At 40.4% G+C, this 26,402-nt stretch overlaps 1 protein-coding gene across 4 annotated transcripts in view; it reads right to left on the bottom strand.

Moving 5' to 3' along the window:
* The window catches only part of PTPRQ (protein tyrosine phosphatase receptor type Q), an 87,736-nt gene extending 61,625 nt beyond the window's left edge, over positions 1 to 26,111 (bottom strand). For 3 of the 4 annotated variants that reach the window (XM_060279680.1, XM_060279681.1, XM_060279683.1), the window contains exons 1-17: positions 25,988 to 26,111; positions 25,468 to 25,579; positions 24,631 to 24,857; positions 20,321 to 20,390; positions 19,589 to 19,788; positions 17,293 to 17,527; positions 14,244 to 14,372; positions 12,701 to 12,847; positions 10,893 to 11,065; positions 9,123 to 9,333; positions 7,573 to 7,698; positions 7,298 to 7,477; positions 6,537 to 6,644; positions 5,205 to 5,486; positions 3,602 to 3,784; positions 2,908 to 3,009; positions 746 to 866 (exon numbers count right to left, since the gene is read on the bottom strand). In XM_060279680.1, coding sequence (XP_060135663.1) covers positions 746 to 866; positions 2,908 to 3,009; positions 3,602 to 3,784; positions 5,205 to 5,486; positions 6,537 to 6,644; positions 7,298 to 7,477; positions 7,573 to 7,698; positions 9,123 to 9,333; positions 10,893 to 11,065; positions 12,701 to 12,847; positions 14,244 to 14,372; positions 17,293 to 17,527; positions 19,589 to 19,788; positions 20,321 to 20,390; positions 24,631 to 24,857; positions 25,468 to 25,579; positions 25,988 to 26,041 — 2,660 coding nt within the window. In that variant the 5' untranslated portion in view covers positions 26,042 to 26,111. The other variant, XM_060279682.1, reaches the window with a different exon arrangement.
* Between the last annotated feature and the right edge of the window lie 291 nt (positions 26,112 to 26,402).

The raw sequence follows: 26,402 nt of genomic DNA, 5'->3' as shown, positions 1-26,402 counted from the left end.
TGGCAATGCATATAGGTATTTGTTTCCCCAACACACACACCCTTTTCCCCATCATTGCCAATCAACACAGATGTTATTATCGTTGCGAGAAGCCAAGTTGCAGGGAACTAGGCAGAGGGCCTTCTCGGTGGTGGTGCCTGCCCTGTGGAATGCCCTCCCAACAGATGTCAATGAGGAAAACAACTACCAGACTTTTAGAAGACATCTGAAGGCAGCCCTGTTCAGGGAGGTGTTTAATGTTCAATAGATTACTGTGTTTTATTTTTCTGTTGGAAGCCGCCCAGAGTGGCTGGGGAAACGCAGCCAGATGGGCGGGTTATAAATAATTTATTATTATTATTATTATTATTATTATTATTAGTAGTAGTAGTAGTATTAGTATTATTACCGTATTATTATTATTATTATATGGACTATTGGTCTGACTCAGTGTAAGGCAGCTTTTGATGTCAATGTATGACCATCACTTGCAGAGTGTAGCAGCTTGGATGGCAAAAACATCTTGTTTTTGATAGCTGGCGTCCAAAATTACTTCAAGAATCTAGCGAGCACTGGCCTGCAAAATGTGTAAATGCTGCAGAAACCTTAGCTTTAATTAATAAAGGTCTAGCTGTTTAAAGTGATGAGCTAGAATTCATGCATAACAAATGTATAATAATCAACAAGTGTAAAGAGTTTTTTAAAAAAACCACTTTAAAATTTCTGGTAGGTGACAGATTCTTATTTATCTCCAGAAAAATCTTACCAGACATAAACTGTGTAATAGAGGATAATTCCATTTGGCTCCAGTGGTGGTTGCCATGACAACTTCACAATGACACCAGACAACTGCTTTACTGTGAGCAATCGTGGAGGAGAGCTAGGAGCTTAAAGAGAGGACACAATATCATGTTAAATACAATTTCAGCGATAAATAAATAAATCTTAAAATGGCATTTTATCCATATAAATTAGCATTTAAAAGAGGGTATTTGGTTCGACGTGTTTTGTCTTTGTTTTGCAGTGAGATAGCAAGGGACAATTTTGCATGCTGCTGTTAAGACATCTGTTTCCTTAAATCATTAGAAAACAGTATTTCATGAAAAAACAGAGCAATGGGTGTGTCACTGTGATTCACCTATGATCCAAGCGCATTGTTGCAATTATTTCCTTTATTAACTCTATAGCTGTGAATGCATGCAAACTATAGTAAAACAGAAATAATTATATTTTCTCCAAAGGGTGGGGAAATTGCTGAGCATCTTACTGATGGATGGTTAAAATTTGGAACAGCACGAAGCATGTTTATTTATTAACCCCATTAAAATTCAAGAGTCAAAGCTTTATATGTTATGTAGACTCAAGATAATTAAAACTCAGCCTGATCAAGACAGTGGTAAAACTATACAGTAAGACGATATAACAATGAAACAAAACTAGGTGTAGCTCAGTGGCAGAGCATGTGAGACACACACACACACACACACACACACACACACACTTATTCCTGGTCTTGTAAGCCCTATTCATGTGTTATGCATGGATAGGGCCATGTTGCTGGTTCCAGTCTCAACATCACATTACATCGCTCCAACATCTGTCTAGGAGTTCCTTTGGAGCAGACATGGCCAAACTTGGCCCTCCAGCTGTTTTGGGACTACAACTCCCATCATCCCTAGCTAACAGGACCAGTGGACAGGGATGATGGGAATTGTCGTCCTAAAACAGCTGGAGGGCCAAGTTTGGCCATGCCTGCTTTAGAGATAGCCAAGTTCAACATGTAGATGTTGAGAGGACAGGCAGGGTTAGCCCAGATAACACAAGGGTGATGCTGTTCCTGCTCCAACAAATGAGTGCCCTATTTGTGTTTAACTTACAAACAAAGATTTTTTATAAAAATAGGAGTTTTGTAGAACTGGAAAAGATCTCTATCTCAGGTTTAGAAGACCAACACTTAGCCAAACCACTTATCACCAAGCTTAAAACCATGGAGAGACCTGGTTTGAACAGAGGCGTTGGATTCTTAACTCATTATACATGATAAAGCAATCTTCAGCCATCTCACCCCTTGCTTTTTCATGCAAGACCATTTGCAGTCGTTTACAGTCATCAACAGCTATCAGTCAGTCAATCACCCATTTCCACCACCCTTCTGAGTGATACCCCTCCCCACCCTTTCTCTACATATAGCGTCTGGGGACTTCTATTTCAGTGTATCTGAAGAAGTGTGCATGCACACGAAAGCTCATACCAAAATAAAAACTCAGTTGGTCTTTAAGGTGCTGCTGGAAGGAATTTTTTTATTTTGTTTCAACACTTAGCCAGTTCTGGACCCATTGGTCTGATTTTGTATAAAGTAACAACAAAGGTTGATCCTTTCAACTCATCCAATGTTCTTTAACAATTTTATCTTAAGCTTTATTATTTGTTAAGGAACAACAACAGCAACAACAATAGATGATGGAAGACTTCATCAGAAACAGAAACATTAACATTTAATTGTGTTTATTTTAACTCACACAAAACAGCATCGCGTACCAAAATTTCAGGTCATAGTGTAATCATGCATGCAAAATGGGAAAATGATCACAACTATGAGAAATATGTGGTGCATTTGGTCTGATGTTCAGAACTTGCAAGAAAGAACACCCTAAACATTTTTGTTTGTCTGCCATAGTACTGCTTTCTTTACTATGTAACTGAATTTTGGCTATATGAGAATTTTTTGAAAAAAGCAAATGCCAACATAACTGCCTGTTTTTCCATCCCATGCAGAAGTTTGACTACAAACATTCTGACAGTCCCCCCCACCCCCAGCAATTGATTTTTTTTGTACAACATTCTGTGCCTTCAGTCCTGCTTAGCCAATTGATGTTAAAGATGTCAGCTGCATAAAACACTGTAATTAGACAATGACAAAAAGCTTACCATCTTCATCAGTCAACATGTGCAAAGGAGCACTGCGAGGACCTTCACCCTTTACAGTGCTTGAAGATACCTCAGCAATATATCTTGTATATATTTTTAAGCCTAAAATAAATAATAAATTGTTAATAATATTTATATGTTTGAAATTTTAGATACACATTCATACACTTATGTTTGTGTGTTATATGTAGCTTTTTCTGTTACTTTCACAGGTTTTAGAGAAGTCCCTCAAAGTTCAGTATCGCAATCAGAAAAAACTTAAATAAATAAAGGTTTAACCATTTCTATTTTATTATTTTACAACAAATAAAAGTCACAAAATCCAAAGAACGTTTTACAGTGGTACACCAACAGTACTGAATTGTTGTTTCTTTTTTACAAGCCTTTTACAGGCTACTAATTAACTTGCCTGTGCCTGTTCAAATTTTATTGTTGTATTTTAAATTTCTATTTATGTGATTCTATCCCGCCCCAATCTCATGTTCAGATGCAGGGCAAAACAAAATAAATAGTAAACACAGATAAATTTATTCCCAACACAGTATCCACCCCCCTCCCCAAATACTATCATTTTGATTGTTAATCTAATTCTAAAGCAGTATTATGAGATATATACTATACAGTATGAACTAAGCAAAATAAACCAGCAAAGATACAATCATTTTAAAGTCACAAACTGCTGTATTACAGTCACCTGTAATAGTTAGTGATAGATGTGTGGTGTTGATGGTTCTTCCATCAGTTCCATCAGCCTCTCTGAGATATACAGTATATGTCTCTATAATCCCATTCGGGACAGATGGTGGAAGAAATGATAGCTCTACCTCCGAAGAAGAGATATTCTTATAAGTTATGTTTTGTGGTGGGAATTCGGGAACTGAAAAGGAAGAATTCAGAGAAAAGTTATTAAAATTTCAGATAATCATTAAGTGTACAGTATGACTGAGGAAGTAAGAACTAAAACTCAAGTGTGAACCAGCCCAGTCATCAAGAACCACCATCATTCTTTTATCCAACCAATTTGTAATCCTTGAAGACCTATCAGTACAGATTTAGTTTAGTTTAGTTTTTAAACCAAACCAAACCAAGGAGAATTTTACAAAGGAGATGTCAGGGTTTGTTGTGACTACTCTTGAGTAACGACCGTCCACATGCTTGTCTTTCAGACATTTTTATTGGTGCACATTATTTACAGTGTAACTGATTGCTCCTTTCATGTCTACCCGCTCGAGTCAGATTCTTGCACTAAATGCTTCCGCGTCCTCGACCAGCATAAAAGCCTCGGAACTGAGAAGCGCCTCCCCTTCCTTCTCTTCCTCAGTTCCGGCATCGGAGATACGGGTCTTCTGTCTGCCCTGTTCCTATCCACTCTTTCCGCCTCCCTCTCTTCCTGCCTATGGAGCAGGGGCTCTCCAGTGCTGCCAGAGCCCTGGCACTCCTTCTCCGTTTCCTGACTCATCCCTTCCGACCCCACGCTCTCATGACTGCTTGAAGACGGGCTGCTTCTGATGAGGGGGGGGGTTCTCTGTAATCCCTCCCCCTTACAGAAGACTTAGCAACTTCAAATCTAGTATAAAAATACCACAATGGAGTCTCTTATCATCTAGTTAGATTCTTGGTTCACTAGTAGGGAAATGATTTTTTTCAGACAGAGTATATTATTTCAAACCAAATTATACCAGAGTGTGAAGGTATTTATTAATAATCAGCACTTGTGAGTCTAATTTGCCTTGTAATTAATGTATTTGCTTAGTTCTTTTCAACTGGGCAGAAGTTCCCTTGTACTATGACAGTTTAGCTTGGCGTATTCCAAGCTTTTCTTGAATATCCCCAACTCTCAAGAAAGGCAATTGAGAGACAACTAGGGTATGTAGTGAGAGCAGGATGCTAGAAAACCCCAGCAGGGAGGAGATGAATTGTTGGTATCTCCTTAACTGTAATCAATACTCTTTAACATGCTTAGCAGCATAATTCCTGTCAAGAATCAAGGAATTGTCATTTCCTATGGCTCCCTCCTGCCCACCTATCTGTCTTGTTACTCTAGGGTGGCGGGATGGAGAAAACCATATTTTCTTCCTGTCCCCTGCCCCATCCGATACTTAGCACACAGAAAGCAGTGTGATCTACATTAGAATATGCCAGATGCAAAACCAAATACATGTGCTATCATGATATACAGTATCAGGTTCACGCCCAAATCCCTAAGATGCTTATCTGCAAGAAAATCCACTGGAGTTTAATGATGCTTAAAATGGAAGCCACAGAGATAAAACGGTATTCCAAAATGCTGCACTTACCGGTATCAGCCGTTTTTACAGATAACAGGGGAGACGACTGATTCCCATGCCCAAGGCGGGTGAATGCCCTTACAGAAATATTGTACAGAGTATATGGTTTCAAGCCATTTAAAAGAAGATTTGTTGCTGTTGTGTTTCTCAGAATTAAAGCACTAGCATCATCATACATGACTTCATAATGAGTTATAATCCCATTAGGCTTCTCAGGTGGTGACCATCTTAAACCTATTTCTGTGGCAGTCACTTCTAATATCTCGACATGTTGGGGTGGTGAACCTGGTTCTTTAGTTTAGAAAACATAAAAGAAAGTCACTTGGAGTCGTCCCGTCCCCCCAACATATTAAACATTTGTCTACATCAATTCAGTTTCTTTAAGAACAACTAGAAGTTACAGTAAGACCAGGAACTGATTGGGGCAACGTTTTTCTTCTCCCCATAGTTATGCTGTCACTGTAACATCAATTATAGGTAAGAAAGCTAGGCACCTTCTCATCAATCATGGAATTATGAGTCAAAATGTAACTTAAAGGTACAGTGGTGCCTCGACTTATGAATTTCATCCATTCCGAAGGCACCTTCGTATGTCGAAAAATTTGTAAGTCGAAAAACGCCATTGGAAATGCGATTTCCCATAGGAATGCATTGGAAACGGAAAAATTAGTAAGTTGAAGCAACCTTATCTAAAATTTTGTAAGTCGAAAACCGCCGTGGTTTCCTTTCGGATGTCGAGACATTCGTAAGCGCGCAGCCATTAGCCCCATTTATAAGTCGAAAAAATTGGTTGTCGAGTCGTTCGTAGGTTGAGGTACCACTGTATAGTAAAGGGTAATCAATTCGAAGAATGACTTATTCCAGCTTTTGAATATCCAAAGAACTATTCAATTTCTGCCAACATTACCAGTTAATTTTAATGCAAAATAAAAACACTATATATGTTTTGAATATGTAACTGTTTGGCATATTGGCACTGAAATATAGAACTAGAGATGTGAAGGCCGGGGGGGGGGGGATGGGACCGAAAAATGAGGTGGTGGTTTCCCTCTCCTCAACTTTCCTAGTTTTTTTTGGGGTGCCTTCACATCTCTATATAAAACCTAGTCAGCTGATGCTTCTCTGATTTAGAAGTAGATTTCTATCATGTAAAATCAAAGCAGGAAATGCTGCTGTCCTGTTTTAGTTAGAAAAAAAACTGAATTTAGCGAAGGACACAAGGAAGTCCAGGGAGATCCTCAGAAACACAGATTTATTAACTTCCACTAGGTAGACTGCGCAAGATGGATTATTCAGCAATGACATGAAAAATTATAAAATCAGCATGACCAATATGCTTACCATCCTCAGGTGTTCTCACAAAAATATCATTGTCTTCAGACAGAGCACTTTCCCCTATAGTTGTGGAAGCCGCTACTCTCATTTTATAATTCGTATACTTTCTCAAACCTAGAAGGAAAAAGAAGGAAAAACACTGCAAGCACAAGACACTGGTATATTGGCATAGCTGCCAAGTTTTCGCTTTTCTCGCGAGGAAGCCTATTCAGCATAAGGGAAAATCCCTGTAAAAAAGGGATAACTTGGCAGCTATGTATATTGGGTGTGCCCTATTGAAATTAACCAATTCATACAGTTCTGATTCACTATAAAACAGGGGTGGGGACCCCTGGCTTTGGATTCTGCCACATTATCTTTTACGATTTTATTTTTCTAAATTCTGTTTTCCACTTTGTTGTTTGGTCGTTTAGTCGTGTCCGACTCTTCGTTTTCCACTAGTTGTTGATAATATTGTGTGTGAGAGAGAGAGGGAGGGAGGGAACCACTAGAATGAAAATACAACCTAAGACCATTTGTATTACTAAATACCCCAAAAGTAGAAGAATCTAAAGCTAGATTAAAGTATCCATTCATTCAGCATTCCTCCAAGGTGAAGATGTGCAAAGTAGTACCTGCAAATATTGTCAGTTCTTTAAAAGCATTTTGGTTCATTAAAGCCTGTTGAATATACGTAGAGATGCAGAAATATAGAAAAGTTCAATCTATATTCTATTCCAACATAGCTTTGATTGCTACTACAGCAGTTATTTAAAAGCTACTCTTACCTGTAATCAAGATGCTGTTATTTGACGTAGTCAGGTGAAAAGCTCTATGTGTATCCAGCTCCATTGCATAAACTGTGTAATGTGTGATCTTTCCATTGGGGTTTATTGGTATATCCCAATAAAGCAAAACTGAGGACGAACTAATATTTTTATAATTGATATTTTCGACTGAGCTTGGAACTGCAGAACAAAAACAATCCATTTAGTATGAGTTAGAAGTGTGGAGACAATTACGTACTGCCAGCATGAAATTATGTCAGCAATAAAAATTTTACCTTGTTCACTTGTCCTAGCAATGAGAATAGCTGGTGGTCCTTCTCCAATAATGGTAAAAGCAGAGACCTCAATTGCATATTTAGTGAAAGGCTGGAGTCCATTTACAAGATAGGACAGCTGCTCAGCTAAATGGTTGATGGTATCAGGAAATGTTTTCAATGCATTTATATATAAAGGAAAGGAAAACTATTGTTACCATTATATTAAATCTTAAACACTAACACAAATTAAGTAAATTTTCCCCATTAAGCAAAATCCAATGTTGGAATAGAGATGGAATAGAGGCTAGTCATAGACAGAGGTTAGAAATTAACCCTGAATTGAACTAGACTGAAAAATGGGACAATATAGCACAATATATTTAGAATATAGAATATAGTAAGAAGAGGAGGAGGAGGAGGAGGAGGAGGAGGAGGAGGAGGAGGAGTTTGGATTTGATATCCTGCTTTATCACTACCCAAAGGAGTCTCAAAGCGGCTAACATTCTCCTTTCCCTTCCTCCCCCACAACAAACACTCTGTGAGGTGAATGGGGCTGAGAGACTTCAGAGAAGTGTGACTAGCCCAAGGTCACCCAGCAGCTGCATGTGGAGGAGCGGAGACGCGAACCTGGTTCCCCAGATTACGAGTCTACCGCTCTTAACCACTACACCACACTGGCTCTCACTGAAGTAAGTCTTACTGAAGTCGATGAGATTTACTCCCAGGTAAATATGTTTAGGATTGTGACCTTGGAATGTCTTCATTCTTGTAGTATATACATTGGTTAAAAAAAGGAGAGAGTTAGTTATTCCTATTATAATGGAAATGGAAAGTGTATTTTCGAACAGTGCAAGTCGGTAATGATAATATAAAGACTGTATGACTATTTCTAAAAATGAACTTTCCAGCCCCAGCTTCATTTACACTTTACTTTCAAAGGGATGTAAAGAAAATCAGAACATGGCCTTCTGTCTTGTTGAGTGCCTTCACTTGAAAAATTCAGAGAGGTATTTTAAGCCTCTATCCGCCAGCCAACCCTTGTTTAATGGGTCATAAATATCCATACTTAGTCAAGAAAAATACCCCATTGATAATGCTGTGCAAGAGAGTGTGCTAATGACATCATTGTGTCACAGGGTCATCTCCACCTGTTTGTTGCTCCCATGTAGCAGAGTTGTAACTTTTTGACCTATTTACCCTCAGTGGCATTTGAAAACCTATCAGTCAAAAGCCCCTGGAGAAATTAACGTCCACATGGGACATGGAGATATGTTAATCTCCTCCAATCACACCTGCCTTGGCAACTGTAATAACTGATTGTCTATGCAGCTTGTTCAACGGCCCTGGCATCTTCTTTCTCTCGGTGGAAGGTCAACTGGGTGACAAGAAGCTAGTACTCTCTGCTTGTGTGGCATTCTGCATTTGCTCCAGGAGGGGGCTGGAATTTGACTTCAGTAAATGACCCATTAATAATTTGGTTGGTTTCTGTGCTAAGGATCATATATGTGACAGCAGCCTTTTGAACAATGAGGGAGGTATATGGGGAGGAGAGGGACTTAGAAACTTACCAGAATCTGGATGTAGTTCTGCAGCTCTGTTCAAAATAGGCAAATTATCCTCAGACATGCTTGTAAATATTACTGGAGAAAAGTTGTGCACTGTTGGAAACATCTCAGCTGATCCTTCATACGAACCAGTTACTGTTTCCACTTCACTCCATGTGAAAGACGGTGAGGTGTTCTCATTTAAAATGTCTGGATCCAAATCTTCAATAAAATCCTAAAAAATGAAAAACGAGGAAGTTAGAAAAAATAGTGGCTTACTGCGCCACCATTTGCGGGACCAGGCGTCGGGCTCCCCATACCCCAACCCATATAAATAAAAGACCGACAAGACTGGTTTGGGGTCAAAACAGGCCACAACTTTATTGAATACAGATGAAAGAGGTTTGGCTTGGGCTGGGGCAATCCAAATACTTCTGACCTGCCTGCCGGAAGTGACACATGGTCAATCCAGGTAGGGGTTCCTAAGACTTACATCAAATAGGGTGACACCCGCAAATAGGGTGACACCATATGGGGGATTGCCTTTGGCCCTGGGTCCCACCTGGCCCCACGGACATGGCCACTCCCCCCAGATCCCTTTAACGGAATACCCCAGAGTTTGGAGGGGCAAGCGGAGTCTTCAACCAGTGAGGGAACGAACAGGTAGTGCCCCAGGTGTGGGCTGCTTAAATGGACAAGGGGCAGATCTGAGGGAGGCCTACCGGCTCCATCGGCTCCTCCCCCTGGCACAGCTCAAGTCCCAGCCCACATCCCCATTTGCCAAAGCAGGATGCAGCCTAGAATCCGGTTCCTGATAGGCGACGGAGGCTTCTGTTTCCCCACCACCACCAGAAAGGGCATGGCAGTTCCAGTTCCCACGTTGGGGCCCCAGTGAAACCTCTGCCATCCCGCAACGCTGGCGCACCAAGAGGGGTGAGCGGACTTGCTGCCCAGGCAAGCTAGAAGTATGGGGACAGAGAGATGCATCCCGCACAGCTGGAGAGGGGCATGAGACCTCCTCTTCCAGCCAACTGGGTAAGCACCAGAGGGGTGGGTGGAGGTGGAAGCTTAGCAGGAGCTGGGACCACCTTCCCCCTTTGAAAGGGAGCAGCGGCTGGTGCCCAGCCTCTTGCCCATGTGGAGCCGGTCACCATTGAATCACCCACTGTTGCACCTTGTTCATTTTGCATGTGTGTGGTTCAAACCAAAGGCGAGAGGATTGGACAGATTAAGACATCGCTATGGAATACTCAGTAGTTGTATTTGGGGCCAATGTGAGGAATTTTTCCCTGCAGACTAATTGGCTTGTCTGTACGTTTTCACCTGCCTCATAGCAAGCGTCACAACTTTGGCGGATAAGGCATTGGGTGGTATCTTGTAACATCAGGGTACCCCGTTAAAAGGGTCCTGGAAGGGACAATGCTGAATGGGATCCCACACAGAAGCCGATGGGCCATAGCACCCCTTTTGAGAGGCGGTACTGGCAGGAATATCACTCTTGAACCATGTCAAGGGGCCAACCCATCCCAGGTTCAACCATACTTACCCAGTGCCTTTGCCAAACCATTTTACATCTGGAATCAATAAAGTTGTGGCCTGATTTATCCCATCCTGTGTCTTATTTATCACTGGCAATCCCCACCGCTATGCAGCGTGCCTTATGCACCCAGGACAAGTGATTGTTTCTGTCTAAAACACTAATTTTCAAGTCATACATAAGAATTAGGAATAATTATACATAATGAAGTGAATGCACAGAAAATCAATAAGTAGCAAATCAGTAAGTTAAAGCACCTTGATTTTTTCTGTTAGAATTGTATCTTCAAGGGTTTCCCCTGTGTCCTCAAGTGAAACTTTTACTCTGTACTGAGTGATGATTCCATTTGGTTGCTGTGGTTTCTGCCAACCAATTCTAACAAAGGTTGCAGATACCTCTGCCATATGCAAATCAAATACAGGTCCAGGAACTGGAAAATAAACAACATATTGAAAATGATACACTTTAATTATTCTGTTTGTATCAAATCATTAATTATGTCAGATAAACTTGTAAGTATCATAAAACATCATTTGTGCAAGGATTTGGAGTCTAATATTAAAATGTAATGTGTTGTATGACTATTAAAATATGAACTCTGCCTAATAATATTGTCAGAGTTTAAATCTGGACCATGGCATCCTGAATGTGTGTGCCTGCAGTGGTGCACAGAGTTGTGTAGACAAAAGCTGCAGTTACACAAGTACCCTGCAACTTACCTAGAGTGCACTGAGATATGGTGCATATTAGTTATATTAGAGTCTGGTCAGTAATTTCCTAAAACTTCTGGATCCACGAAGAACCTCTTCAAGAGGGGCAACACCACTGCTTCTTTCAAGGCAATGGGCATAACACCCTGCTGAATTGAGATAAGTGCACCACTGTCTAGAACTGGCTACCAAATATTTGGTTTGGACCTTCTAGTCAACAGGGATCAACAGAGCACCTTGTTGGCTTCATTGCCTCTACCACAAGTGTTCTGTCCACATCCTCGGCTGCAGCAATTGAAACTGATCCCACAAGGAGCTTCAGGGACCTATAACAGACCTAATGGAAATTATGCATATGAAAGTCGAGCTTGATTGTAAATGTTGTATAACCTTAAATAAGCTGTAGAAGTAAAGCTGGTCTGCAAAACTATGAAATTCCAATTTACTATTTATTGTAACCACTTACTGCCATCTAATGGTCAAACAGCTGCTGTGAATGAAAGATGATTTTCATTCATAAGATGTAAACATGGGTGCCTACAAGGGATAAATCAGGTGGGAAGGGGTGTTGGGCGGCACTTTTTAAAGTCCAGCCTGACTTCAAAAGCAGTAAGCAAATTAAGTGAAAGAGCAGAGTTGTTGCTGTTGAGGGATTGGTAGGGAGGCAGAGAATATACCATTTATGTACATTTAATTTCCATTTAATTTACTCCCGTACATAATCCTCAAACTGCTTTATATTTTGTATTTTTCAAGATTCCTAGTAGAACAAATACATGTAGCTGCTTCAGATATAACAATGTGTACCAAAGAGTCAGCACATATTGACCAACATTCAAAACAGCAATTAAAAGAATTAAAAAAGGAGGTTTGGGTCAGGAGATCAGGAAAATGCTTGTTTAAACTGGTGTGTTTTCAAGATCCGGCAGAATGCCAATACTGATGAGCCTCTTGTATTTCAACAGAATTACTCCAGACATATGTGTGATGGGTCCCTCTTTTATCCTACTTGTTGGATTGTTGGGGGAGATGGGTGTTTGTCCCTTTAACAGCTGCATGAGAGGCAGAAATGCAGCCGGTACTTTTCCTCCTTCTCTCCCCATAGAGGGAAATGCAGAGTTTCTGCCAATCATGCAGCTGCTAAAGAGACTCGAACCCTGTCAGAAAATATTGGTAGCCATACTTATTTATGCTAAACTATTGTAGAAAGTATGTAACAGTTAACTTGGGCACTTCTAAACATTTCACACATGTTTTTCACAGGCCACATTTACAAACACTGGCTTTCCAAAGGACGAGATGAAATAGAATATATCGATAATATGATGTAGTTTGCTATCAAGCATGCAACTTACCTCCTGCGGGAGTGAAAACAGTTAGGTTTGACTTGGGCCCCACCCCGGCACTTGTCTCAGCAGCAACAAAAGCATCATAGGTTGTGAATGGTATTAGATTAGTAAAAGTGAACTTGAGGTCTTTTGTGCTATTATCCAAGATATGGCCTGAAATGAAGAAGTAAGTTTAAAATAAATAAAGGGAAAAAGAACTGACCATTTCAACTGACCTGGTCACTGTTGTTACATTGAGTAACAACTGTGACAGGCAATTAATGTTTAGTAGCTAGTTTATGTCAAGTATGTGCTGTGTTCTAATGAGCCGTGTTTTAACAAGCTCTGGTGAAATTGGGTTGAAAGCTAACTACGGTGCAAATGAACCCTGCCCATTAAGCCAAAATAGAAAAACTGCTTTCTGCTCACTATTTCCTGCAGCAAATTTTCCAGCCACATTTTTCATTGACTTGTTGGGATTAGAGTAGATAACTTGGTGCTCACCAGATGCTATAATACAACTTCCATCAACTTCTGCCTTTGTTGTCAATGGTCAGGGATGATGGGATCTATAGTCCAACATTTGGAGGGAAGCCCAGCCAGATGGTTGGGGTATAAATAATAAATTGTTGTTGTTGTTGTTGTTGTTGTTCCCCTGCCTTAAGGCATGTCTGCAATGCTGCTGACCCATTTGTGTTTTTGTCTCAGGACTTAGCTGATAGGGTAGCATGGAATTTCTTTTTAAGCAGGCATAGGGTTAATTTTATGGGCAGAATATCTGGGCTTTTACAGTGCAACAGGCAGAAATCAAACAGCAATATTTTCACATCACTGTCTCCATTATTAGGGGAAATTGTCATTTTTTTTGTTGTTTTGTACCCTAGACACACAGGTGCTTTCTCATGAAAAGAGGGCAACCCGAATATAAATATCATTGGACCACACAGACTAGATTATCATACCAAAACTATACCTGCATTTGTCTTCAGTGTGGGCAGATATTAAATTGGCACAATACTCAATGCAGTTCAAATTTTTTATTTAAAAAAATATTTTAGTCCTTCAAAAAGACTTAGCAAAACTTAAAATCAAAATCAAATCAAAGGTAGTTTTGCATAAATTCAAATTTCTTTTTTGAAAGATAGACCAATTAATCCATGCTTGCAGTAATGCAACAGTAAGCCTTACATCCGACAACAATGGAAAATCACAAAGATATTGACACATATCTTTGATTTTATTAGTCAGGTAGGGATTTGAAGAAAGGTACATTATGCAAAAGTTCAGGGAAGCAGGTCCACACATATCTTCAGAGACAAAGGACACACTGCTTTTTATTTCACTTATTATCACACAATCCACTGTTCCAGGGAATGGGGAGGGGGGAGAGGACCTAAGCGAGGACATTAAATAAATGTTTTCACCAACAGACATTGGAAATGGAAAACAGAAATTATTTCAAATCAAAAATTTAATTGAGCATTATTATAGCCATAGTTTTTGTTTGTTTTGTTTTCAGACCAAAAGAAAGCATGAAAGACAAACAAAATTACATTTGATGCAGACTTACCCAGTGGTCCATATAATTCAACTCTGTAGCTAAACTTTCCAGTGACAATGGTTGGTGGCTCCCAAGAAACTGAAAAAGACTTTCCTGTAATGTTGACTTTAACAAAGTTTTGAGGTGGATCTTCTGGAACTGAAATGAAATGAAATGAAAAGGTGCTTTTAAGGCCATAAGGGTTCTGTCCTCTCCTTCCTCCTGGGCCGTGTTCAGAAAGTGGTGGTGGGGGATGAGTGTTCAGACCCCTGGGCGCTCACTTGTGGGGTGCCTCAGGGTTCTGTCCTCTCCCCCATGCTTTTTAACATCTATATGCAGCCGCTGGGAGAGATCATCAGGGGGTTTGGGCTGGGTGTCCACCAGTATGCTGATGATACCCAGCTCTACCTCTCTTTTAAATCAGAACCAGTGAAGGCGGTGAAGGTCCTGTGTGAGTGCTTGGAGGCGGTTGGAGGATGGATGGCGGCTAACAGATTGAGGTTGAATCCTGACAAGACAGAAGTACTGTTTGTGGGGAACAGGAGGCGGGCAGGTGTGGAGGACTCCCTGTTCCTGAATGGGGTAACTGTGCCCCTGAAGGACCAGGTGCACAGCCTGGGAGTTGTTTTGGACTCACAGCTGTCCATGGAGGCACAGGTCAATTCTGTGTCCAGGGCAGCTGTTTACCAGCTCCATCTGGTATGCAGGCTGAGACCCTACCTGCCCGCAGACTGTCTCGCCAGAGTGATGCATGCTCTAGTTATCTCTCACTTGGATTACTGCAATGCGCTCTATGTGGGGCTACCTTTGAAGGTGACCCAGAAACTACAACTAATCCAGAATGTGGCAGCTAGACTGGTGACTGGGAGCGGCCACATAACACCGGTCTTGAAAGATCTACATTGGCTCCCAGTACATTTCCGAGCACAATTCAAAGTGTTGGTGCTGACCTTTAAAGCCCTAAATGGCCTCGGTCCAGTATACCTGAAGGAGTGTCTCCATCCCCATCGTTCTGCCCGGACACTGAGTCCAGTACTGAGGGCCTTCTGGCGGTTCCCTCGTTGCGAGAAGCCAAGTTGCAGGGAACCAGGCAGAGGGCCTTCTCGGTAGTGGCACCCGCCCTGTGGAATGCCCTCCCACCAGATGTCAAAGAGAAAAACATCTACCAGACTTTTAGAAGACATCTGAAGGCAGCCCTGTTTAGGGATGCTTTTAATGTTTAACAGACCAGTCTCTGGGCAAGATACTGGAATATGTGGTAGAATCTCAGCTCCTGCAGCAAGGGGAAAAGGTGGGTGTTGTTGTTGTTGTTGTTGTTGTTGTTGTTGTTGTTGTTGTCATTTCTCTGCCCACAGATATGGGGGAAAGTTTCAAGAGGCTATTTGTGCAAAGTTCATGTGGTATATCACTAAGGATACACTATTTCTGGAATGCGGCAGTTGACATATTTTAGACTAGAGGTGGGGAACCTCGTGCTCAAGGGTTGAATGCAGCCCTCTCGGGTTCTCTATCCAGCTCTCACGATTCCTCCAGGCCACCCACTTTGCTGGTCCTGCTCTGCATCTTCCTTGAGTGCTTTTGTTTGTCTGGAATGTGTCCTTGAACCATGGCAATGGCTCTTGCTTGCCTGGATGAAGAGATTTGGCAACAGAGTGTGTGTGTGTATTTAGAAACCCTTGACTTCTGCACACTTGGAATGCAGCCTCCTGTAGAAAGGTAAAAGTCACACCTGTTGCTCTGCCCCCTGTTGGCCTCTCACCCCACTCACCACTGCTATGTGCCCTCTGGAAGTTTGCCCATAGCACGTAGCCCTTGGGTTCAAAAAATCTAGGCATTCAGGCACGTAAGATTAATTAAAATATATATGTATTTGCAGAGAGCAAGAGAGATATACTAAGAGGCCTAAAAAAAGAGAAAAAGTTGAAAGCCAAAAAATGTTGCAGACCATTGGCTAAAAATAATCTTGGGAATGAATTTAAACTGTCTCGAATATTCGCTTGAACACTTTGTTAGTGATATCCCTGACATATTGCTATTTCTGCACAGCTGACAAAATGTTTCAGCTGCTTGAAGTGTGACAACGATTAGGTCAAACACGACATTATTCAAAGGCACTGCTGGACATGAAAAAGGACAAATATTTTATATTACACTTGCTGTCAAAAAGAGAACAGCTGCTAATGAAAGGAAATAAATCTCTCATCAATTCAAAGGATTTTTAGGTGCTTATTGAAGACGGTGCTATCCTGATGCCAACTGTAAGGGCATTCCCTACAATTAATGTATTATTCTAAAATGTTAATCTTGAAGTTGGTTAAGCAGGACTGCAGTTCTAGTTGGGAGACACGGCTTACTCAGTGAACCATTTCAGGGTTTATATCGTGGTCAATCATTTCTCGTCCTCGTTTATTCATAGGAACTCACTAAGGTGTTAACATGCTGTGCCAGCAAAACATGAAGATATTTGTAGTGCAGAAAAGTAGAAATAGTACCCATATGCTATCCCTAAGAAGGCAAATAGCAGCCGAGGGGTGGAAGATCGGGGGGGGGGGGAATAACACTGGGTGAAAGCATTAAACCCACTCCTAGTACAAAGGCTGCTTTTCAGGAGCATTAAAAGAATTACAGATCTCCAGCATCTTATCTACTTTGACTGTTAAACGGACCACAATGTGGGTTCTTTATTGCCATGTTTGTTGTGCCTGCAGAAATTAAACCTTTTATATTTCTCTATAGGAAACTGCAGGCTTTCCACAGGCAGATGGGCCACTGCTCTGATTCATCAGGCTCTTCTTATTTCTTAATTCATAAGACTTTTTTCGTGGAATTATTATGGATGGAGTGGAGGGTTGTTGTTGTTTTTGTCCCTTCCTAACTTTAGAGGGGTTTCGTGAGTGTTGTTGTTTTGTTTTGTTTTAGAAATTCTCTCTCCTGTGGTCTGCATTCTGCAGCCTTCCCAGGTGCCCACACTTCCTGAGAACCCTAAGACACTCTCAAGCTGGTCTTTTGCGTAAGCATGTGAAGCCAGGAAGATTGCCTACACTATAGCTGACATCTCCCCCCCTAAAAAAATACATACCTGATTCTGGTGTCCTGACAATTGCACTGTCAATATAACCTGCTTCGGTAGTAACTGCAGAAACTTCAAAAAGGTAAGTCGTGTATGGCCTGAGATTAGTCACAACAAAACTGATAGGCTCATTCCAGACGGAGATCATTTTGCTGGGAGCCAATGTACTTGGGGTCAATATAGTAGTTTTACTAGAAGTAGTTGAGGGAGTCGTAGTACTCCACAAAAACGATTCACTGTTATCCTGTAAAGACAAAATAACTTAAAAATAACAATTAGCTTCATGCTACCTACAACATGATAAATACAGAGTCCATAGGAATGTTAATTATGCACCCAAAACAGAATATGACAAAAAACAACAACTTTCCTTAAGAACTCTCTAGGCAGCAGTATAAATAAGGGGAAATTAGCTGCATATTGCCATTTTTGGTGTAATTTCTATTTATTCTTTTGTCAGTTCCAATACAGGCTATTTCATAGGCAAGTACAAAATGATGCAGCTCAAATTACTGAGTTCTGCATCAACACTTGCAATTTACTATTCATGGACCTGCATACAACTCTGGTTTCCATCATGGTGTTCTGTTGCGCCAGAAGTGGCACATGACCCGGAAAGCTGTCTGTGGACAAACGCCGGCTCCCTCGGCCTGAAAGCGAGATGAGCACCACAACCCCATAGTCACCTTTGAATGGACGTAACCGTTCAGGGGTCCTTTACCTTTTTTACCTTTACACCTGAGAGAACCAAACTTCCATTTCTAGTGAAGCATTTCCAAATTACATTTCTAGCACTCTCCATCTCTGTTATAAAAATTATTAAATTAGGTTGCACACTGATAAATGTTACAGGTAGGTAGCCGTGTTGGTCTGAGTTGAAGCAAAATAAAAAACTCCTTCAGTAGCACTTTAAAGACCAACTAAGTTTTTATTTTGGTATGAGCTTTCGTGTGCATGCACACTTCATCAGATAACAACTGATAAATGTTGTTGATCTATGTGGCCTGCAACAACATGTAACACAATGGATGCAACGTTACTGACTGAGTAAATAGCACTCAATGTAGAACCTATTTGTCATGAAGTTTGGAAACTCTGTGCTGCCGCAAATCCATTTGCTTGAATGAAATGTAAACCCAAGGTCTTAACCTGCTGGAGCCACTAACATTATATATTTTACAAGACTAGGATTCTACCTTTTAATTAGTTTGAAGTAATTTTATCATGTTGATTAATGTAACTAGGGCTCTAGTTATGAAAAGTCAGGCATATAGATGTCTGATTCTTGCTACTACAGGCTTTAACTTTCAACCATGATTGAGCAATGAGTTGGGTTATGTGACATTAATTGATACAAAATTCAAAAGCAAGTCAAGGATTGTGTGAGACATAAAGACAAAAATAATGTAAAAAGTATACATTGTCCCAGGTAGCAATTTCCTTTTAAATGGTTCTCATGCTAGCAAAGCAATCCTATACATGTTTCCTCATTGAACCCAATGGGTTTATTTCCAAGTAAGTAGATAAATGATTGCAGCACAATCCCATGTATGTTTCAGGTAAAGGTAAAGGTAAAGTTGTGGATGACTCTGGGGTTGCGGCGCTCATCTCGCTTTACTGGCCGAGGAAGCCGGTGTACAGCTTCTGGGTCATGTGGCCAGCATGACTAAACCACTTCTGGCGAAACCAGAGCAGCACACGGAAACGCCGTTTACCTTCCCACCGGAGCGGTACCTATTTATCTACTGACATGGTTTTGAACTGCTAGGTTGGCAGGAGCAGGGACCAAGCAACGGGAGCTCACCCCATCGTGGGGATTTGAACCACCAACCTTCTGATCAGCAAGCCCTAGGCTCTGTGGTTTAGACCACAGCGCCACCCGCGTCCCTATATGTTTACTCAGAAGTAATTGCCATAAAATTCAATGGTGCAATGGTGGCTATATCTATGTAAAGCTATTTAGCCTTAATATGCAAATTCTGTTATAAACTTGGGACAGTTTAAGCAGCAGCTTGGGGATACTGTGAGGGTAGCTGCTAAATTGAAAATTTGAGGTGGGACATGCATAGATGGTCCACATGCTTTCGATCACAATCTGCAGCATACACTCACTCTAGGGGGGAAAACATCCTCGTTAGCCAAGAGATCAATGCAAATCAAGCTGCAAACGATAGCACTGTATCAACTTCTGAATGAGTAAAGACCTTTGGGATTTTTTTTTTAGATGAAATACATCTTTCTAAATAAAACTGCAGATAGATCAAATTCTTGTCTACCCATAACCAAAACATTTTACATTACTTACATTGCATTCTGGTAGCCTTCCAGACAGAAGGTCCTCCACTTTAACAGAGACATCTTTCACGACTATCCCACTTCTTGCATGCTTTACGCTAATTTTGAAACTGGTTATTTTCCCATTTGGCTGCCGGGGTAGGAACCAAATCAGGTTTACAGCAGAATAGTTGAAGGCTTCAACTGTGAGATTCACCACTTTACCTGGAGCTTTAAAAACAATGTAACATTAAATAGGCTTCAGAACTAAAACATTTAATTATCACTTTTATCTTGGTGAGAGTCAAATTTTAATACATGAGTATTCTAGCCAGATAGTCTATACTTGGCGGATGAAGTAGCTCATTATAGTGCCCAAACCTAATTTCTCTGTTCCAGTTTGATCCAGAGACTGGCTCATCAATGTATTTCTAAGCAGTTCGCTGATGCACAGCTGCAAACTCTCTCAGGCCCTCACCTTCTCACTCGCAGAACAATCCACCCACACACATGCACAAAAATGCCAAAAGAAATCCTCTTGCTTAATTATTCTAGTAGCCTTGTAAAAATAACCGGAATTCTCAGCTGCATAAGGGCAATATTCTAGGTAAATTCCAAAACTAGTAACAGGAGAAGCAGGACTAACTTGTCAGCATCCCAAATATTCTCCCAACGTTCACCCATGCATCTGCACTAATACACTCCCCACAGTGACATAATAAGCTAATAAGCTAGATAAAAATCGTAACATAAATCAAGTTACCACTTTCTGCAGTTTGAAAGAGAAATGGGTCACTAAATACTCCAATGCCAGCACTGTTTTCAGCAGCAACCTGCAATCAACCCAAATTAGTGCTGTTAGGATAATTATTTTAAAGCACAAAATAATTAATAATAAATTAATAATTTATTAATAATAAATTATACATTTATTATAATAATAATAATAAATTACAAGACAGCATACATTCCCGTAAGCAAAAACATATCATAAAAATGGGAAGTTCACCTGCACTAGCATCTTTGAAATGAGAAAGAGCTGTATAAGAGCAGGTGAAGGATGCTACATAAAAGGTAAAGAGACCCCTGACCGTTAGGTCGAGTCATGGTCAACTCTGGGGTTACGGCGCTCATCTCGCGTTATTGGCCGAGGGAGCCGGAGTACAGCTTCCGGGTCATGTGGCCAGCATGACAAAGCTGCTTCTGGCGAACCAGAGCAGCACACGGAAACGCCGTTTACCTTCCCTATTTATCTATTAGCACTTTGACGTGCTTTCGAACTGCTAGGTTGGCAGGAGCTGGGACCGAACAACGGGAGCTCACCCCGTCGTGGGGATTCGAACCGCCAACCTTCTGATCAGCAAGCCCAAGGCTCTGTGGTTTAACCCATAGTGCCACCTGCGTCCCCCGGCTAGCATCTTTGAAATGAGAAAGAGCTGTGTAAGAGCAGGTGAAGGATGCTACATAGCTCCTATTTATTTCAATGGAGATGTGGATGGTGACTGCCTGTTTTAAAATTTCACTGTCAACAGCTTAATCCTGATTGCCCAGGCAGGCACATTCTGTGACCCAGAACAGCAGCCAATAATGTGACTGCAAAGCAAACAAGGTCTCACTGGGTGACTAGGGTACAGATTCCAACCAGGCAGATTCCCCGACCTGAGCTTGGAGGTGCCATAGTCAATCTTCTCCTTAGGCCCCTCATGGGGTCCTCCTATAATATGTTGATCCTGTCCAATGCTATTTCCAGCGTCATTCAAGCAACACTCTTCCACTTAACAAAGGAAGGTCATAATTTCACTGAAGGAGAGGCGGAGAAAACTCCAACCAGGTGCAAATCAGGTTGAGAGAATGAAAATCTTTCTGGCCCTGTCAATGAATGACCCAAAAATGTTCAGTGAAAACTCGAACATGAGGGTGCGTGAGCAGGAAGCTCTCAAGACGAAATGGCTCTGAGCTCCAGAGGAGGCAGCCTTATATAGGCTTCACCTCCCCGTTGCAAGGGCTCATGGGACAGTTTTTCCCCATGAGCACATTGCACAGACAAGATACTGGACAAAACCTTGCCCAGTATTTTTGCTGCAATCTATGGACCCCAGTGTCACCGGGCAAAGATGTCCTGTGCTTATTGGCATGGAACGAGACTCATCAAAATCCAGTTCAAACAAAATATGGCAACATTTATTGCCAATTCACAGTAGCAAATTGTTTGAAGAATAGAGTCATGCCTGGTAAATTAGCACACTGGGAGCAAATGCAAGCCCCAGTCACTCACAATGTCAATTCCATAGAGACATAGGCATATGAACATAAGGAGAGTCTGCTGGATTGGGCCAGTGGCCCATCTAGTCTGATATCCTGTCCTCCCAGTAGCCACCCAGGTGTCTGTACAAAAACCTTAGGCAGGACCTGAGCACAAGAACACTCTCCTCTCCTGTGGTTTCCAGCATCTGGTATTCAGCAGCATTACTGGCTCCAACACTAGCATAGCTATCATGGCCAGTTGATAGCTAGCATCTCTATCTGCCTCTCCTCCATGAATTTCTCTGATCCTCTTTTAAAGCCATCTAAGTTGGTGGCCATCACTGCCTCCTGTGGGAGCGAGTTCCATAGCTGAACTACATGCTTCATGAAGAAGTCCTCTCTTTCCTCTGCCCTGAATTTTCCAACATCCAGCTTCACTGAATACCCACGAGTTCTAGTGTTGGGGAATTTCTCCATGCCATGCGTCATTTTATAAACTGCCATAATTTAAACAAAACAAAACAAAACAAAAAACTATGCTATGCACCAACCTTGAACTGGCATTGGTTTTCACCTTTGGGCCACCTCATCTCAAAAAGTGAACAGCAGAGACAGAAAATATCCAAAAGCAACGAGACAAAGATCAGAGGCAGAACAGGCTTCCATATGAACAGACAACAGAAATTGGGACCAGTTAAGATGCAAAATGACATAATTTTTTGGGGGGAACACTTCTGTTTGCATCCTCAAAGCAACATAATAAAAATAGAGCATATACAGAAAGAGACCGAAGATGCTTTAATCCAATATATAGTTCTATGTGATGGCCAAGGGTCACATAGGCTATGCAATTCAAAGCCAGATGTTTGAGGTGACCATCCAAGCTCTCATTTCTACACCAGTGCCAAGTCCACATTTCTGTGCAGTTACAGGACTGCAGTAGAGCTACAGATAACTGGTTCACTATGTGGAAATGAACTCAAAGTGGCTCTGTGATCATCTGAATCTACACAACGTCTAAACATACATGTGGAAACTCATATTAACTCATTCTTAGGTACATATTGTTAGACTTATGACATATCTTAAGAGCCTTACTGGGCACTGGAGTGGGTCATGAGTATGGCCTCTGCAATTTCAGCGGTACAAGTGTCTCTGACCTGTTGAGCCAAGCCAGGCTCAACAGGCCAGCTCCAGCTCCATAGACACATGAATTTCCTAGACTTAAACACACACAAAATGATGTCTTCCAGGGTATAAATGAGAGCTGCCATAGAACAGAATGGAGAAATCCAAGTGCAGTTGTGATGAACCTGAGCTTTCATAGCACCAACATCCTGAAATAATGAAATAATAAATTCAGCAATGTGAGCTGAAATGATGGGTACTAGGAGACTTATTTTTCATGGAATAAGAGGTTTACTTTAAAGAAGAGAGACAGCAAATGCTCTCAGCTGAGTGATAAAAGGAAATGGGCTTAACCTTTGATCTTTACAGTGTCTATATTATAGCCATATTTGCGTTTTGCAAGGGGAATGGATGATGGTACAATTTAAGGCTTTTCAGAGGAAGAAAATTTCGTTTGCTCTATTCATAAAGTGTGAAATATTGTTATAGGATGCTGATTGTGGGGTGGGATCCATGATTGGAAACAGTGTGAGGATTTTGTTGGCTACAATAAATACATTAACCAACACTAAAAAGTTAAATCTGTTGTCAAAATCCAGTTGGAATAAAATTGATAAGGGAGAGGAAGGAAGGAAGGAAGGAAGGAAGGAAGGAAGGAAGGAAGGAAGATAAAGCATTTGGTTTATTAAAACATAAATATCATTCTGTTTAAAAAGCAAAAGTATTCACTAATCTCCACTATGGCTTGGACACAAACCTTGTGAAAGAAGAGAAGACAGTTATGCTCAAGCAGGGGGGGGGGGCTCATTTTTTCAGCCAATTCCCACCTCCCAGTGCTCTCTCCCAAAGGGTTCTAAAGAATGTTTAGGGAAGCTTTTAATATTTGATGAATTATTGTATTTTAATATTTTGCTGGAAGCCAGCCAGATGGATGGGGCTATTATTATTATTATTATTATTATTATTATTATTATTATTAAGAATTGCTTGGCTTTTGGTGGGTTGCAAGGGGCGGCAATGAGGAAGATGAGTGCATTTCTTTGGATTCAAACCTGTATATGCTATGTTATTTTTTTTATCAATGTACAGTTCAAAGTAATAGCTACCATTCAATAATGGACATAATTATTTTTCCCAAACCTCTGAAAATGGAAAGTGATCATTTTAAAGCAATCTCTGGTTTGCAGTAGTTCAGGTTAACAAGGCTTTTAAATCATAAAATGTTAATAATAAGCCATCTGTTTTTTAAGTCATAAAATATTTTGGATCTTTTTTTAAACAAAATCCTCTGAACAAAATGAATTAACCACTGTGGTATAACATGAACTAAAAATGAATTGCAAAATAGTAAATTGCTTCCATTTTCTTAAGATTAAACCACCTGTAACCTTAATTTCATTAATGTTGCAATGATCATGTGCTATGTTTATAATAGAACTAGGCTTTCTATTTTGAAGTAAAGAACTTTATATCTATCAATTAATTGACCATGAATAATGAATGAACAGAGATGAAACAACGAGAAGGCAAAATGCAACAGTCATGCTTTCCTTTGTGCATATCAGGTGTGCAGTGAGAAGGTAAAACAGTGAATTAATATGGTATCTTTTTTTATCCTACTGTTATACGCAATAAAAACTATATTTTAATTTGCACTTTGCAAGTAATTAGCAAGCAGGCAGAAAACAACCAAGCACGTACCTGAATCTCATAAGTTGTTCCAGGGTTAAGATTGGTGAGAAGAACTTCCAAACTGTCTGGCTTTGTCGTAACCTGAGTATAAGTATTTTGCATCCAAGGGCAGACCTCTTTATATTTAACAATGTAGGATATAATCCTCCCATTTGGATGTGGTGGTGTGTTCCAAGAGAGAAGAATTCCTGCAGATCCAACTCTTTCCCCCGCAAGGAAAACAGGAGGTCCTGGATCTGTACGAAGGACAGGCTTTTAATTAAGTTGTGCGTGTATACCTCTGCTGCTAGTACATAATAACGAAAGAATTTGCCAGCAAAGATGTCTTTGAGTTCTTAAAGTGCAGATACTATGAAGTTGGCTTTCTTTAGCACTATTATGAAAGATGATAAAATGTGCCAAGTACATTCTTTCCATAAGAATTCAAAAAATGGAATGCTGCAATAGTCATAGACGAAATAGATCTTGATGCCAGTTTTGTTTTTCACACACATTATTAAAGCTTCCTTAGCACCAGGCTTCTGCACTTTAAACACTACCGATTTTTTGGAAGTGGAACTCCCCAAGAAATCATACGAAAGCAAGCTGCTTATCTGATCCAGAAGTACTTGTATTTTGGCCACTCCGTTTTAAATAATGCCAAATTACTATTGATTTTTCAGACACATATCTCTTTCAAACACACGAACCATTTGCTTAAGAAATGATATCTTTCTCAAACAATTTAACACAGAAATGAACAGACACTAATAGAAAGACACTAATATAGCACATTGCATATATTTTAAAGGGTACGTGAGACCTTTAAAGGAAATAGTCACGCGCAATATATGGCAATAAACTCACTAGTTACATTAGTTGTCACTGTTTTGCTGACAGGTGAGCTGTACGCCGAAGAGGTAACTGAAGAAACAGTCACATTGTACAATGTTCCAGGAGTAGTGCTCGAAATATCAGCCTAAAATAATAAATTAACCCAGTTAGAACTACAGCTTACAATTTAAACAAAAGCAAACATTAAAAAAGCGGCATTCATATTACAAATATTCACAACACACATCATATTTAAATACTTTTCTTTAAATATACTTTTCACATTATTGCGATATGAAAGTTGCCTATTAAAAGGTGTGAAAAGGTAACACTCAAAGAGCACAAGATTCTTCTGCCAAAGAACAACTCATCGCAGAAGCTCTGTTTACTGCATTCTAGGATTCTGCAGAATTCCCAGGTTAGTATCTTGCAGCTAAAAACACTAGAATATTCTGTTCATCTTTGCTGAGGCATCCTAGGGGGAAAAACTTGTTGAGCTGTCAGTTTAAAACATAACCCACCAAAACCATTAGTTAGCATTCTTATGAAGTACCTGTGCCTTTGAAGCTCCAATAAAAAACAAAAGCAAAATAACATGAAAAACCATGGTAATTATATATTTTTTTTTCAAATACAGGAATCAAACAATGCTCCTATAACTTTGTGATGGCTAAAGAGGAAAATGTTGCCTGGCATTAATGATTTAAGTCTAGGTCTTCCTGGCAAGTACACAATTAATGAGCCTGTATTACTCAATAGCTCTGCCCTGCCTTTGTTAAACTATTCATGAACCCTTAAATGACTGGCTGGATGTCTGCAGTGGACTTCGTAAAAGTATTATAACTGTTGTTAAGGCAACAAACCATAGATGTTGAAATTTGCTCTCACAAATTTGGCATGTGTACTTTTGAATCCTCATCTAAGCTTTAAAAAGCTTAAATAGAGAGAACGTCATGCTTGGCCAATTT

The sequence above is a fragment of the Zootoca vivipara genome, chromosome 10, assembly GCF_963506605.1.
Source record: "Zootoca vivipara chromosome 10, rZooViv1.1, whole genome shotgun sequence".
Classification (NCBI taxonomy): Eukaryota; Metazoa; Chordata; class Lepidosauria; order Squamata; family Lacertidae; genus Zootoca; species Zootoca vivipara.
This window is presented reverse-complemented; position numbering and strand designations above follow the sequence as displayed.